Source organism: Callospermophilus lateralis, chromosome 7 (genome assembly GCF_048772815.1).
Source record: "Callospermophilus lateralis isolate mCalLat2 chromosome 7, mCalLat2.hap1, whole genome shotgun sequence".
Lineage (NCBI taxonomy): Eukaryota > Metazoa > Chordata > Mammalia > Rodentia > Sciuridae > Callospermophilus > Callospermophilus lateralis.
Genome location: NC_135311.1, coordinates 120,830,233 through 120,845,815, shown reverse-complemented (window position 1 = coordinate 120,845,815; position 15,583 = coordinate 120,830,233). Strand labels below are relative to the sequence as shown.

Genomic DNA, 15,583 nt, shown 5'->3' with positions numbered 1-15,583 from the left:
AATTGTCACTTGAACTACAGGAAAAGGAACATGGGGGTGGGGCTTTGACCTCAGACCTACCAGGTGTGTTCCAACCTTATCATTTTGTCTTATCCTAGTGCTATGAAGTGTGGGACAGTGACACCTACTTTACAGTGTCTGAGTCAAGTTTCCAGCTGCTGTCACTGGTGTCTGTCAAGTGAGAGTTCAGGGAAAGGCTGGGTGAAAGTGTGCTTGGGCTCTCAGTGTCTGAACCAAACTGGGCGCCCCTTACTAAATGTTCCTTTTTCTCTCACAGACCCACAGAAAGAGCTGGTCTGACCATGCACTGGCACTGCTGACCCATCCCAGGAATACAATCTCTCAGGGACCTGAGCAGCTCCAAGGACGAGAGGACAGCAGACACAACCTAAGAGAGGACGCCTGCAGCCTTAACCTCCACAGCCTTCGATATTTATGCAGCCTGGTGTCGCCCGTCCTCCAGATCACCCAGCTCTCATGCCTTTCCCCTCAAAGGACTCGCCTCCAGCAGCTGCCCCTTCAGCCTTGGCCTTAGCCTCATCATGAAGGAGGTAGCTGGTGGGAGTGGGTGACTGCGCCCCCTGCTGGCCCTGAGGCCACAGAGACGGGAGCAGAACACTTCATGTGTTTTTTTTCCCCCATGTCCAAATCATGCACATATTGTAGTCCAGAATCAAAGCACTTTTGTGAAGTGGCTGCATAGTCCATCCTCCAGGGCTTGTGAAGCCACGTTCCAAGGGTCTGTTTACATGGTGGCAGCATCAATCCCTGGGTATCAGCCCATAGCTGGGACCAAACTGTCCCTCCTCCCCAATTCAGTTTGCTCCTTTCTTAGTTCTTGGAGGTGGGCGAGTCACATTCCCACAGGCTCTTCGAGGCTGGGGGCAGGAACGGGGCTGTGGAATTCCAAAGCACAAAAGGTGCAGTCGGGGTAGCCTTCCTGTGCCTCAGTTTACCACCAACCTCCTGCCTTCCAGCTCTGCCAGGTGCTTCATGCAGGGGACAAGAATTAGGGGACTCCCAGGCTCTAAATGGGTGTGGGGAGGAAGAAGGAGAGGGCAGGTTTGCAGGCTCTGTCCTCACAAGCAAATCACTGTAGCAGGTCATCTCAGCAGGTCCTTGGCATGCCAGGCATCTGCCCCTTGTTTGATTGATCCAGCAGGCAAGTTTCAGAGGCAGGGCCCATGGGCTGTGTCTTTTTCAGCTTCACAGGGAGTATTGAGACAGGAGGGGAGATCTGGCAGGGGAGCTTATTTGGGCAGCAGCCCAGGTCTGGCCCTTGCACCTTATTTTCTGACCTTTCTCTACTCTTTGGTGCATGTCCTTCCTGCTGTTCAGCATGGGTGATTCCACAGGGGGAGCTGATTTGAGTGGCAAGAATGGGAAGCCAGAGGTGCAGTCTTACTCCAAAACCTTCCCTTATCAGAGGGCGTTGGGTGGCTCTTCCTACATGTCAGCCTCTGCTACTGATGGCTCCTCCAGGAGTTTTAATGACCTTTCTGTTTTCAGCTTATGTGATCTATCTAGGTCAGGTGGCTTCCTCATTGGTCCTCTTGGCTCCACAGGGGTGCCTCCAGTACCTCCTTGCACAGCAGTGTGGCTGCCTCCCAGGGCCATCCCTTCTTGATCCTCTTTTCTCAGCAGTGACTCAGCCTTGAGCCTGGCAAGGAACCTTACTTTTAGCTTCTCCACTACTACAGTGACACACTGGCCCATGCCACCTACCCCTGGGAATGGGGGTGTGTGGGCCTGGGTTCCTTTGGCTGCCTGCTCTGGGGTTTCTTTAGTTTGCCACTGTTGTCTTCTCCCAGTGGCTACAAACCAAAATCTTTCCCTTGCCCCATGGATAATGGGGAGCTGTTGCTGGTATATGTTGCACCTGTCCAGTGAGTAGGGGAAGGCAATCAGTACTCTTCTGCTTGGAGCTTCTGATCCACCCCACCCCAGGACCCAGAACCCAGGAGCAGTCAAAGCCCCATGAAACTAGGCCTTCAGAACTGCTGGAGGTGGAGGGAGCCTGACTCCTCTTTATTCCCATGTTACTGGAGCTCTTATCCTCAGTTGGGATTTTCTGAGCTTGTTCCCCCACCCGGTGGACCAGAGCACAAAGGAGAGGGGGGAATCTAGAAGAGGCAACTCTCCTTTGTTCTCTGGGGTGAATGAGCTTGACCTCTTGCAAATGGAGAGACCAAAAGCCTCTGATTTTTAATTTGCATAAAAATGTTAGAAGAGAGAAGTATATATATATATATATATTTCTTTAAATTTTCGAGTCTTTGATACGTCTATACAAACAATCCATTCCCTCTGCCCTGAAGCTTGAGGGGTGAAAAAGCTCTGTGTTTCATTTAAAAGGTGTTAATTAATTAATTAAATGATTGAAACTTGGCTGTGATTGCTGCTTCCTGACCCTCCACATCAAATGGGCAATATGTTCTCAATGGCTAACACTGGTAACTAGGTGTGAGGAAAGCTCTCCTGACACACTAGCGTGAAAACTCAGTCACCACACTAATCAACCACAAAAGAATTTGGCTGCTGCTGCTGCTGAATGGGGGTGGAGCAGGGCAGGGCAGTGGTCTCTGCCAACATTTAGAAGGGAAAATGTTCTGCTTGCTGCGCTTAGCACCACCAAAGGGAAACCAAAGGTATCTGCCATCCACCAGTTCCCCCAACTGTCCCAATACAATGCCAGACTTACAAGATACAAGCAACCCCAGGCTGGGAGAGGGACCCAGCAGCTGCTTCACACTTACAGACAGTCCCCATCCAGACAGACATGTTCAGACCATTTTATTTGAATTTGACAGTGATGATCAGTGATTTGATTTTCTCGCCTTATAGAGAAATGACCTCACCCTCTCTGAAGACACACGCTATGCCATCCATGCTAACTAACAACACAGCTGGTTTAGGGAGTGTCCCAGTCTGGCTGGATCAAGGGAAATTCCAGGAGCCCTGGGGCAGACCCTGTCTCCCACCAACACCAAGCCCCAGAGTAGGCAGGCAGTGTGAAAGCTGCCAACCACTTGACAGACCACTAGGTTCTCTGTTTTCCCTTCTCTTTGCTTTTCAAACCCCACAATTTCCTGTTGGGGAAGAAACTGTAATTAGCCCAGTCCAGGCACCAGATTCCAGCTAGAGGTACAGCTGCTGGGATAACTCCAAAAAACCTGGGAACCAATGTTTTTCCAATTACAAGGATTGTGGCATAAACTTTTTCTGAGTTATATTGAAACCAGAATTCTTGAGTCAGCTGCCAAAGGAAGCTGGTAAAACTGGGTTCCCTACTGCTGCCTAGCCCCACTTACCACCCGGAGGCAGGGGTTGTTTCAGTCTCACTGTACCAGATGGGATGAGTCCAGATTCTGGGGAGGTATGCTGCCCCTTACCCAGTTTTGCACCTAAGAAAGAGTCCAAGACCTGCTGCTTCAGTGTCCTGAGAGATGGGCAAACAGGTGACAAATGGAACAAACTGAGACAGCAGAAGACTCAGGACGGTGGAAGTAGGGAAGATGCTGGGCTGGCTAGCTGATATTCCCTCCTTTCAGTGTTTTACAGGAAATGTTTCCCAGCTTGGTCATGAAGTTGGTTTGCTTCCACTGTGCAATGCACTCATTAGAAATCTTAAAGTCAATCTGATAAGACAGAGGAAAAAAAAGTTGTTAACAGTGGTGGTTGAGATCCCAAGGAAACTTATACTACTCTAGTGTAACCTGGCTCAGCTTTTCTAAGAATAATTTGTCAAAGCTTCCATGTTCATATTTTTTGTCTCAGGTAAGTTCATTTTAGAGATTTAGTTTAAGAAAATAATCATGAAAAATTAAGTACAAAAATCTCTGTATAAGACATCCAGCATAATATTCTTTTTGTGTGTGTGGTGTGGTGTTGGGGATAGAACCCAGTGCCTCATGCATCCTCTACCACTGACTGACAACCCAGCCCACTGTAACATTCTAATAGTGAAACAATGAGAACACCCTCAATGGCTAGTAAAGTCTTAAATTATGATAATTGTCATAAACTGCTGTGTAGTGAGACCTCAGGATTTAAGATATAGAAAGTCTGGGAGCATAAAGTAGAAAAAAAATTCAGTACTGGGGATTGAACCATAGACTTTTACCACTCAGCTATATCCCTATTATCCCAGACTTTTTTTTTTTTTCCTTTTTCATTTTGAGACACAGTCTTGCTAAACTGCCATGGCTGGCCTGGAACTTGGGATCCTCCTGCTTCAGCCTCTGAAGTCACTGGGATTATAGGTGTGTGCCACCACACCTGACTAAAACAGAAAACTTTCAGTATGAATCAAACTGTAAATCTATTTTATGCAGAGCAAAGGACCAAAAGGAAATGATAATTTCATTTTTTTAGTTTCTCTTTGGCAGGACTATGGATATCTTATCTTGATTATTTATTTTATAATACTTGAGATTGAACCTAGGCTTCTTTACCACGGGGCTACATCTGTAGCCATTTTAAATTTTGAAACGGTCTCACTAAGTTGCTGAGGCTGGCCTTGAACTTGCAACTCTCCTGCCTCAGCCTGCAAGTCACTGGGATTCAAGGCATGCACCATGGTGTCTGGCTGGATATTTTATTTTCTTCATTACCCCCATCTATATTTTAGACCTTTTCTACTATGAAAATTTTATTTTATAGCCAGAAAAAAAATAAGCAATTCATAGTCACCATAAAAACCCATTTGCTACATGCAGGAGACACACACCGTTTAAACACCTCCAGAAGCACTTTGAGGAAATGGGTATTGAAAAAGGCACACATGGGTGTTAGTTCCATGAGAGGCAATTTTTGCTGTTTTGTTCAGTGATATAGCCCAAGCTCCTAGAATAGTGCCTGATACATATTATGGATTTGACATTTGCTAAATGAGTGAATGAATGAATTCAGAGATCACTGGGGCAGATCACATGTGAGTTAATGTCCAGAAGGCAAGGAGAGAATGAGTATCCAAGGGTCAAGGTGGGGAGAGGGACCCTACAAGGGTTTTTGTTTGTTTATTTATTTATTTATTGGCACTAGGGACTGAACTCAGGGATGCTTTACCACTGAGCTATATCCCCAAGCCCTTTTAATTTTTTTAAAATTTCTGACAGGGTCTCACTAAGTTGCTCAGGGTCTTGCTAAATTGCTGAGGCTATCCTCGAACTTGTGGTCCTCCTGCTTTAGCCTTCCCAGTTGCTAGGATTATAGGTGTGAGCCACCATGCCTGGCCCTAGGAGGGTTTTGATTCTGGCTCCATCTTTTACTTTTTCTTCTCGTTTGTGACGGGGATGGAACCCGGGACCTCTTGCAGACTAGGCAAACACTCTACCACTGAGATGCAGCACCAGCCCTTGGCTCCATCACTTCTGGCTTTGGCAGATATCCTGCCACGTAAAATGGAGATAATCTCCATCTCCTGTCACAGCCTGGAGATAAATAAGTGTCTAAAGTTTCTTACATAGTGCCTCAAATAGCCTGTCAAAGCTCGGTACATGAGAGGTCCTTCTGAGACCTCCAGGCCCTCAGACATCTCACTTACAGGAAGGTCTGGGATGAAGAAAGCCGAAGTCCCAGTTGGGACTAAGACAGCTGTGGATTCACTAACAAAGAAGAGTAGGGATAGGGCCCAGTAGCAGGCAAGAGGGAACAATGCAGCATTTACCTGTAACTTTTCGAAAACTTTCTTCTTGGGCTTAAGTTCTTCATCTGGTTGGCCCTTCTCATAGCCCTTAACAAACACTCGCTCACCAGGAGCAGAGCCTGCAGGAGGGTCCAGAGGTTCAACCTGGCGGCTTTCCCCTTCTCTGAGAAGACACACAGGACAAAGGAAGGGTGAGGCTACAGATGGCTTCCCAGGGCTGTGGAACCCAAAGTGATCTGGGCCTTTCCAAAGGGCCCTAATGGGATTTAGAACATCTTCAAAGCCATGGCCCCAGGAGGTCCTCATTACTTTAGCACATCTTTGGACATCACCAGTTTAGATCAAATGGGGCTATTAAATTCCTATGTTAGAAGAGATAACCAAATCTGGATCTCAAGAGGAAGTGTGAAATAATGCAGTAAAGACTTTATAGCCAATCAGAACCTGGTTTGACTCTTGCCTCCAGGTCTTAACTGGTAGTAAGGCTTGGGCAAGTGCACACCCCCATTTCTGTTTTAACAAAATTAACTTGGGTAGTGTCTCATTCATGATACTTGAACAATAACTCCTTCAGACATCACTTTTTTTGGCATCAATGAGGTGTGTTTTCTCAGGGCTTCCACCTGGCATCATAGGGTCCAGCTCCCCGCTCTTGGCCTCCCCAGGTCCTGAGCCCCATCTAGTCCTTTACTCACATGGAGGCACACAGAAGCATGCCCTGGGACTCAACTCCTCTCATTTTCTGGGGTTTCAGGTTGCACAGCACCACCACAAGCCTGTTCTGTAGTTCCTCCTTGGGCACAAATTGTACCAGGCCGCTCACCACAGTCCGTGGTTCAGCTTCCCCCACATCAATCTTCTCCACATACAGGCTGTCTGCATCTGGGTGCTGCCAGCAAGAGATATCAGGTAGGAGAGTATCCCAGTAGAGCAGATCGGGGGCCCAGTTAACTCTTGTCTCCAAAAAGGGATATCTGCTCCTTACAGAGTCCCATGGAGGGACCCTCTAGAGGTAACTATTTCCAGATCCCCAGACAGCAGATAGCAGAGGCCTTGAAGGTATATTCTACTCTCAACCAAGAGGCCAAATTTGAGAAAATGAATATAATTGCTTCTGGAAGAATTTCTATCAGAGATTAAATGAACCAAACTGTTAGTGGCTACCACTATGGCACACATGCTACACCAGTGTGTCCCAAGTGACTGGGAGGTGGGAAGGTAAGTGTTGGCTTCACCATCTGAGGCAGGAGCATCATCAGTCATTTCAAGGTAGTGTGTGAAAACCAAGTCAATGCTTGGAGCAGAGGGTGGGGTGGGGGGTGTCTGGGGTATGTAGGGGTTGGAGGGAGGGTGAAAAAGTCAGAACAATGGTCCCCAGCAGCTGACTTCGTGACCTTCTCTCTCTGGGAAAAAGTGAATCCTCTTTTCTCTACCACTGTCTGAGGGGCAGGCAATGTGGCTAATCCAAGATAAGGCTTGCAACTAGTCCAGGCAAGCTGCTACAGACAGGAAAGCCCATCAGGTCAGTTTTAACGGGTAAACAGGTTCCCTCTGACATCTGCCTCCTGTGTTCATTTCCTGGCTATGTTTGGTTGGGTAAGGTCCAAAGGCAAATGGCTATGGAAAGCCTGATGCCTGGAAGGAGACACTGGGGTTCTGACTTGCAACATGACCTCAGAGATGTTACTTGCCCTCTCTAGACCAGGTTTCTTCCAGAAGGAAACAGACAAACCTGACCCCTATCTCTGCTTCTCTGGGATGTGGTGAAAAATGAGTACCTTCTCTACACAGATGATTTTCCCCACGCGGATATCCAGCCGGGATGGGATAACTTCCTCTGGTTCTGAATTCTTGGCAGGGCCTTTGGCAATGGCCTCTGGGAATGAGAAGAACACCATGGGGTCAAGATCCACTCCCTGCTCCCATGGAAGGTCAGCTGCTAATCTCACCAGATGAGAACACAAGATTTAGTAGAGAATCCCCAGAAACTACCCACTAACTTATGCTTTAAAACAGAGTTGGCAGTCTTTCAGAAATGACATGCCAGATTTTTCATCTACTCTCTCCCTCAGTTGTTAGGTTGGAAGTGAGGGGACTGTAAAGCTTTGCCACCTTTGGGTGTTTCCATTCATGCATTCCACATAGGATTTACTGAGTCTTTTCTGGAAGGGTCACATAAAATTATCAGTGCCAATATCTCAAGTGAACGGTGGTCTAAGAGCCAGAAGAAGCCAGGGAATTGGGAGATCCTAAAGATGAAGTATTTTTGTTTTTTTGGTGGGGGGTACTAGGGATTTAATTCAGGGGCACTTTACCACTGAGCCACATCCCCAGCCCTTTTTACTTTGAGACAGGGTCTCACTAAGTTGCTAGGGCTTCACTAAGTTGCTGAGGCAACTTGTGACCCTCCTGCCTCAACCTCCTGAATTGCTGGGATCACAGGTGTGTGCCACTACACCCAGCTAAAAATGAGCTCTTGTAAGAGGCTCTGCAGGCTCTATAAAAGCTTATCATCCTACATACTGACTAGGTGTACCAGGTTTATTTAACCCAATCACTCTCCTACTGAAGCAGCAGATTTAGTGAACACAGACTAGAAGGATCTAAGCACATGTCTCCCATCTGCCTCTTTTAAGATGCTGGTGCAGTAGGACATAATCACTTTATGGAATCTACCAAACCCAATCAAAACAAATCAAATCTTAATCCAGGAGTTAGTGCAATAAGACAGTTTTGCACTTGAAACTGAATTCTTGAGTCCTCCATTTAAGATAGACATGTTTCTAAGACCCATTGACAGGCTCTTTTCTGAAACTGTAACCTGTTTCCTGGCCCTTCCCAACCCCAGTGGGCCTTACTCTGCTTTGAGGGATCAGGGTAGGCAGCACTGGCCAACTTCTTCAGGGCAGGGGTATTAAACTTTTCCCGAATGGGATCTAGCAACTTGTTCAGGGCGACTTCAACTGAATTCTTTAGGTCTCCAGGGTGTACGACCTGCAGAAGTAAATAAGACCTGATGAGATGAGGACTGGAAAAGGGCACAGGACACCAGAATCTACTAAAAATGTGCATATAGGATGAAGGGAGTGTTTTCCCAGCAGAAAAGGGGAAATAGATTTAGAAAGGCTAACTTGTCTGAAATCCAGGTCTTTTGATTTTGAGCTCCATATGAATTTGAAGGCTTTTAGAGGCTGAATATACTTATTAGTCTAATTCTTCTACCATCTTCATTTATGCTTAGAGCAGTGGCAAAAACCACATGCTTCTCATAGGCAGGAAAATATTTACATGAGTAACCCAAAACACTGAAGAATGACTAAGACAGAAGGAAGAAAAAGGGCTTAGGAGATAGACCTAGGTTAGACTTCTAGATAGGTATGTGACACTGAACAAGGCACTTACCCACCTCTAACTTTCAACTTCTTATAAAATGAGGATAACAATGGCTGTTTCTCATATTCAGAATGAAAATAAAATCATATAATGTGGATAAAGTGGTGAGAGCAGTGTTGGTCTGTTAGTACTGGTTAAACATCCCTCTTTTTAAAACTTTTTTTTTGGCAGAAGGACTGGGGATTGTTCCTGGGGCCTCACATATCCTAAGCAAGCCCTCTACCACTGACCTACATCCCCAGCCCTTTTTATTTTTTCAGAGACAGTGCCTCACAAGTTGCCCAGGCTAGCCTTGAACTTTTGATCCTCTTACCTCAGCCTCACAAGTAGCTGCGATTACATATGTGCACCACTATACCTGGCTAGATTGAGCATCCCTGACATGCAAACTTGAAATTCAAAATACTCTAAAACCTTAGCAGGGGCTAGGGTTGTGGCTCAGTGGTAGAGCGCTCCCCTAGCACGTGTGAGGCCCTGGGTTCAATCCTCAGCACCACATAAAAGTACATAAATATGGGTGACTCAAAGTGGAATAGGGAGAAAGAGCATAAGAAGATTACCACTAAATAGGGAAGAGAGGTGGGAGGGAAAAGGAGGGAGAAGAGGAATTGCACGGGAGATGGAAGGAGACCCTCATTGTTATACAGAATGCATGTATGATGTTGGGAGAAGAAAAAGAAAAAAAAAGTGTGTCACATTAGATTTGATAGAGAGAAATGATGGGAGGGGAGGGGAGGGGAAGGGGGGATAGGAAGGGCAGCAGAATAAAATAGACATTATGATTGCTGTATGTATATAGGTGACTGTATGACCAATGTGATTCTACAATCTGTACAATCAGAAAAATGAGAAATTATACCGCATTTGATTCAAATGTATGAATTGCCAAGATCATTGTAATGTCATGTGTAGCTAATAAAATAAAGAAAGAAAGGTATTGTGTCCAAATATGACTAAAATATAAATATTAAAAAAAAATCTTAGGATGACACAAGGGAAAAAAATCCACATCTGACCTCATATGATGGTTTCCAGGCAAAATATAGGCACACTAAAAAAATTGTATAAAATCACCTTTGGGCTATGCACATAAGTATACATGAAACAAATTAATTTCTTATTTAGATTTGGGTCCCATCCCCCATTACGTATATGCAAATATTCCAAAATCTGGCTGGGCATAGTAGCATGTGCCTATAATCCCAGCTACTCTGGAGACCGAGGCAGGAGAATCACAAGTTTGAGGACAACCTGGGCAATTTCATAAGACCCTGTCTCAAAATAAAGAGTTGAGGATGTTGCTCAATACTACAGTGCCACTGTTTTTGATCCCCAGTACTGCAAAAAAAAATTAAATATATAGCCAGGTGTGGTGGCACATGCCTGTAATCTCAGCAATTCAGAGGCTGAGGCAAGAGGATAGAAAGTTCGAGGTCAGCAATTTAGAGAGGCCCTAAACAACTCAGACAAGACCCTGTCTCAAAATAAAAAATAAATAGGGCTGGGGATATAGTTCAGTGGCTAAGCACCCCTGGGTTGGTTCAATTCCTGGTAACAAAACAAACAAAAATAACCTTGGGGTTGTAGCTCAGTGGCAGAGCACTTGCCTAGCATGTGTGAGGCACTGGGTTCAATTCTCAGCACCACTTGTAAATAAATGAAAATAAAAGTCCATTGAACCCCCCCCCCCAAAATTAAAAATAAATGAATCTGAAAAAAATCTTAGATCTAAACCTCTCCCAGTTCCAAATATTTCAGATAAGAGAAACTCAATCTAGTTGAGAAATACAATTTTTCTTTTTTTGGGGTACAGGGTATTAAACTCAGGGGCACTCAAACACTGAGCCATATCCTCAGCCCTATTTTGTATTTTATTTACAGATAAATAAAATAGTACCCAGCTATAAATTCAATTTTTCTTCCTGTGTCCCATGGCTATCTTTTTATACCCTAAATCTGGCCTGAAAGAATTTTCTTTTCTTGTGTATGAATACCTATAATACAGTATCGCCAACACTTTAATTTGGCCACTATCCAATATGGTAGCCACTAAGACTTTTGTGGTCATTTAAAATTTGTAAATTAAAATGTAGCTCCTGAGTTTCCCTAGCCACATTCTAAGTGCTCAACAGCTGTATGAGGCCAATGGTTTCTGTCTCAGGCAGTGCAGAAAGAACATACCCATACCACAGAAATTGCTATGGGATAACTTGGCTGCTGACCTTTTCTTAGAGGCATTTCATGTATTCCTTTTCAGTATTTCATAAAGGACAACACACAGGGTCGAGGAGAGGAGTGTGGCTTCTGTGGCCTGCCTCAGATGGCAGAAGGAAGGGTTTCAGAGTAATTGCTGTAAAACATCAAAAAAATGGGCCAGACAGGCCTCCAGACCTCAGGTCAAGTCTTTCCTTCTATTTAATGCTCAATCAGGCATTCACCATTGCTTCCAAGTGGTTCTCTAGCTGCTTCTTGCACACTTCCAGTGAAGGGGAAGCCAAGGTTAAATGAGGAAGCCCTGTCTATCCCCAGCATCACATCTTGCTATGGTCCTCACCCACAGTCCTGCTTTAGCTCTTAGGTGCTTCACCTACATCTTGTGACATGGTTTTGAGATTATTCCGTCATGACATTCCTCCTTCCCCAACCAACATGTCCCAGCTTGAAGTCCAGGGCAATAACATCACACTCAGAACAGTGAACAGAAGGGATCACTTCCCTGGTTCTAGATTCAACATTTCTTTTTTTTCTTCTTGGTACTCAAGATAGAACCTAGAGGTGATTTAGCATACAGCTGCATTCACAATCCTTTTTAATTTTTAATTTTGAGACAGGGTCTTATTGAATTGCTCAGGTTGGCCCCGAACTTGTGATCTTCTCACTTCAGCCTCCTCCTGAGTCTCTGGGATTAAAGGCATGTGCACCACACCAGCTTGGACTGAACACTTCTGGACTTAGCCCAAGAGACAATGTAAACATTTCTTTCCTTTTTTTTTTTTTTTTTTTTTGGTGGTACTAGGGATTGAACCCAGGGACTGCATGCCAAGAAAGTGCTCTACAACTGAGTTACAACCTCCGTCCCCCTGACTTTTTTGGTGTGGTACTGAGGATTGAACCCAATGGCACTCTACCACTGAGCTATACTCCAAGTGCCCCGCCCCACCGTTTTTATTTAGTTGTAGATGAACACACAATATCTTTATTTATTTTTATGTGTTGCTGAGGATTGAACCCAGTTCCTCACACATGCAAAGCAAGCACTTTTCCACTGAGCTACAGTCTCAGCCCCTCCAAGCTCTTTTTTATTTTTATTCTGAGGCAGGGTCCCAGTAAGTTGCCAAGTCTGGCCCCCAACTTGCAATTCTCCTGCCTCAGCCTCCCGAGTTGCTGGATTACAGGTATGTGTCACCACACCTGGGCTTATTCATATTTCTAATAGCCCATCAAACTGTTGATTTAACCTAAGTTCACAGTGGATCAAAACCCCATTTTATTTCCTATTTGCTATTATTATGTCTGTCTTCTCTTTTTGACCTGCCCCTGCCTATCTTCCTACAATGCCCTACCTCACCTCTAGCAGACTAAATCATGTGTAATTTCTCATCTTACCAACTTTTTACACAATTAATTCCCTCACAAATTTTCTCATGATTTCCTATTCTTCAAACAAAACAGTGCTCAGATATTGTCCTCTCCATAAGCCAGTTAGTTACTTCCTCCTGTTTTACATCTGGACCATGTATAGCTGTCCTTTGGTAACCATGGGGACAGCACCATTCCCCAAGGATACCAAAACTGGCAGATGCTTGATCTCCTTATATAAACTGGCATAGTATTTGCTTAAAACATACATATATCTTCTGTATAATTTACATTGTCTCTAAATTAAATATTAAAAAAATATGAATACTTCATAAATAGTTGTCACAATAGTTGTTCTGAGTCACATTTCTAGACCATATAGTCACATTTCTATATTTTATGCAGAGACAAAGTCTTGTTAAGTTGCTGAGGCCGGCTTTGAACTTGTGATCCTCCTGCCTCAGCCTCCCGAGCTGCTGGGATTATAAACGTGCACCACTGTGCCTGGCCCCTGTTGTTCTTTTTTGTACATTATTTTTCACTTGTCTCTGAATACTTCCTCTTGTTATTCCAGCTTGTCAGGTCCTCTGGAAAGGAGGAAGACGTCAATGTATTAGCTTTGTGCCATTTGCCCATTTAATCTGTGAACCATCTGAATCTTCTTCTAAGTCATTAACAAAATACACAGCCCTGGACAGCATAAAGATGGAGGCCTGTGGCACACAATCACAAACCTTGCTAGGCCAAGAGGGAGAGGTTGTCAGAGTTTTTGGGGATTAGTATTTCTCTAGTATTACCTCATCAGCAAAGTCCTTTTCCAGATCCAGGTAAGCAGTATAGGTTTTGTTTCCACCCCATTTCTCATCTCGAAGGATCACAAACTCTATAAGAAAAAGGATATACATCAACAAACTCAACTAGTAATAGTAGTAAGCATTCCTAGCCCAAATGCATAGGTATGTGTAGTTATGTATTTTGAACTTTATCATATGACATCTTAGGGCCTCACACATTAAGCTGTGATCTCCCACTGAGCTACACCACCACCCCTATTGTTCTTAAACTGAATGATGAATGGCAATATTGTGTACCCAGCTACCATCCCAGGTCCTTAAAGGGAAGGATCAAGACTTAGAATTCTTTTGTATTTCTCTAATTTAGCATGTCTGCCTCCACTCTCATTTCAAAGACCCCCGCCTAACCTAATACCCCCTCAGAACCTAGTCTGGTAATGAACCCTAGATAATTAAATGATATCCTACCCTCATTAGTACAAATATATACATGAAATTAGAATAGAAATTCAGGGCAACCAGTCTCTGGAGGAAGAATCTGTGACAAATCACAAGTATAACCACAGCAGAAGTTTGGCTCTGCCAACCTGGCCCCTGAGAGGACAGGGATTATCTTACCTGACTTGAGGGGGAAGAGCACGTGCTTGATGAAGGACAGAACACCGTTGTTCTCCACGTTGCCTGGTTCACAGAAGGCTTTCTTCAATTTTTTCTTGACATCCTCCTTCCGATCAAGGAGATCAATCTTGGATTCCTAGAAACCATGGAGGAGAAGAGGACCTCTTGTGGTTGGAAATGAGAACTAATCTTACATTTATTTATTTATTTATTTTTAATTTTATAATGGGGCTGGGGTTGTGGCTCAGCAGTAGAGTGCTCGCCTAGCACATGTGAGGCTCTGGGTTCAATCCTCAGCACCACATAAAAAAACAAATAAACAAAATAAAGGTTATTTTGTTTATTTGTTTAAAAAATAAATATTAAAAAAAAGATTTTAACATTAAACAAGTAGCACAAAATCATAATTAATTAAGGTATTCACTTGAATTTTGACATTGGGCAGAATAAACTAATTTTTTCTATGTTCTTCCCAGACTTTGTCTATAGCATACAGAATCGTTACATATTTATATTTAGAGAAGAAATGTCTCCCTTGCTTCTTCATATGAGACAATGTCTTAAGTATATCTGAGGGGCTACCTTGTCTTCATTTAGAATTTTTATGCTGTATTATATTCCCAGTTATTAGTGGCATCATAACTTGTTATGATTACGTCCTAATTTTTACAAATTATATATAATGCTATATTGAATATCTTTACAGAGGTTGTTTGTCTTCTCTAGGATTATATTCTTAAACTACCTAAAATTGCTAGGTTCAAGATTGTTTTCTTGAAGGTATATCAGTAATGTACGAGGATACCTATTTCATAGCACTCACCAACAGCAGGTGCTAGGGTATGAAAATTTGCCTCCCAGAATTCATATGTTGGAAACTTAACGCTCAAAGTCATATGTTAATGGTATTTAAGGCAGGACTTTTGGGAGGTGACTAGTCATGGGAGCTTTTGCTTTCATGAATGTATTAACTTATTTGTAAATTAATGGATTAATGTGGGTTAATTAATGGAAATTAGGTGTGGTGGCGCAAGCCTATAATCCCAGACAATGGGAGCTGAGGCAGGAGGATCCCAAGTTCAAGTCTAATATTGGCAACTTAGCAAGGCCCTATCTCAAAAGTATTCTGTTGGGCTGGGGTTGTAATTCAGAAGAGTGCATGCCTAGCACATGTGAGTCATTGGATTTGATTCTCAGCACTACAAATATACAAACAAAATAAAGGTCCATCAACAACTAAAAAATATTTTTTTAAAAATTATTCCATTGACCACAGAAAATGGAGGTAGATACAGGGTATAATGTATTATCTATAGCCATTTTTCCTTTTTTAATAATAAGTTTTGTTTCTTATTTTAGAATATGAGTTTATAGTCATTTGAATTCAGTGGTTACCCAAATCCTAGTATACATATGAATCACCTGAGTATATAAAAAATATAAAGTACTGGACTCCACCCAAACCTAACGAATCAAAGTGTCTTGAGGTTGGGTCAGGCATGTGTATTTTTAAAAAGTTCTCAGGCTTTGGCTGGGAGTACAGACTTGGGTT

General features: G+C 43.6%; 2 protein-coding genes and 1 pseudogene across 3 annotated transcripts in view; 1 reads left to right on the top strand and 2 right to left on the bottom strand.

Annotated features, from left to right (window-relative positions):
* Nucleotides 1-2,388, top strand: part of Nhsl3 (NHS like 3) — a 29,548-nt gene extending 27,160 nt beyond the window's left edge. The window contains exons 7-8 of one of the 2 annotated variants that reach the window (XR_013155551.1): nt 99-178; nt 278-2,388. Coding sequence is in view for 1 of the 2 variants with exons in the window: in XM_076860817.2 (XP_076716932.2) it covers nt 278-300 (23 nt within the window). In the remaining variant the exon portion in view is untranslated. The remainder of the gene's footprint in view (nt 1-98; nt 179-277) is intronic. The other variant, XM_076860817.2, reaches the window with a different exon arrangement.
* A 28-nt stretch (nt 2,389-2,416) lies between these two features.
* On the bottom strand, nt 2,417-2,531 carry LOC143405380 (small nucleolar RNA U13; annotated as a pseudogene).
* A 245-nt stretch (nt 2,532-2,776) lies between these two features.
* Yars1 (tyrosyl-tRNA synthetase 1) overlaps nt 2,777-15,583 on the bottom strand; it is a 31,143-nt gene continuing 18,336 nt past the window's right edge. Inside the window, exons 7-13 of the mRNA XM_076860820.2 lie at nt 14,032-14,167; nt 13,417-13,502; nt 8,506-8,641; nt 7,426-7,523; nt 6,343-6,536; nt 5,669-5,810; nt 2,777-3,638 (exon numbers count right to left, since the gene is read on the bottom strand). Of these exons, the coding sequence (XP_076716935.1) occupies nt 3,528-3,638; nt 5,669-5,810; nt 6,343-6,536; nt 7,426-7,523; nt 8,506-8,641; nt 13,417-13,502; nt 14,032-14,167 (903 nt within the window). The 3' untranslated portion in view covers nt 2,777-3,527. The remainder of the gene's footprint in view (nt 3,639-5,668; nt 5,811-6,342; nt 6,537-7,425; nt 7,524-8,505; nt 8,642-13,416; nt 13,503-14,031; nt 14,168-15,583) is intronic.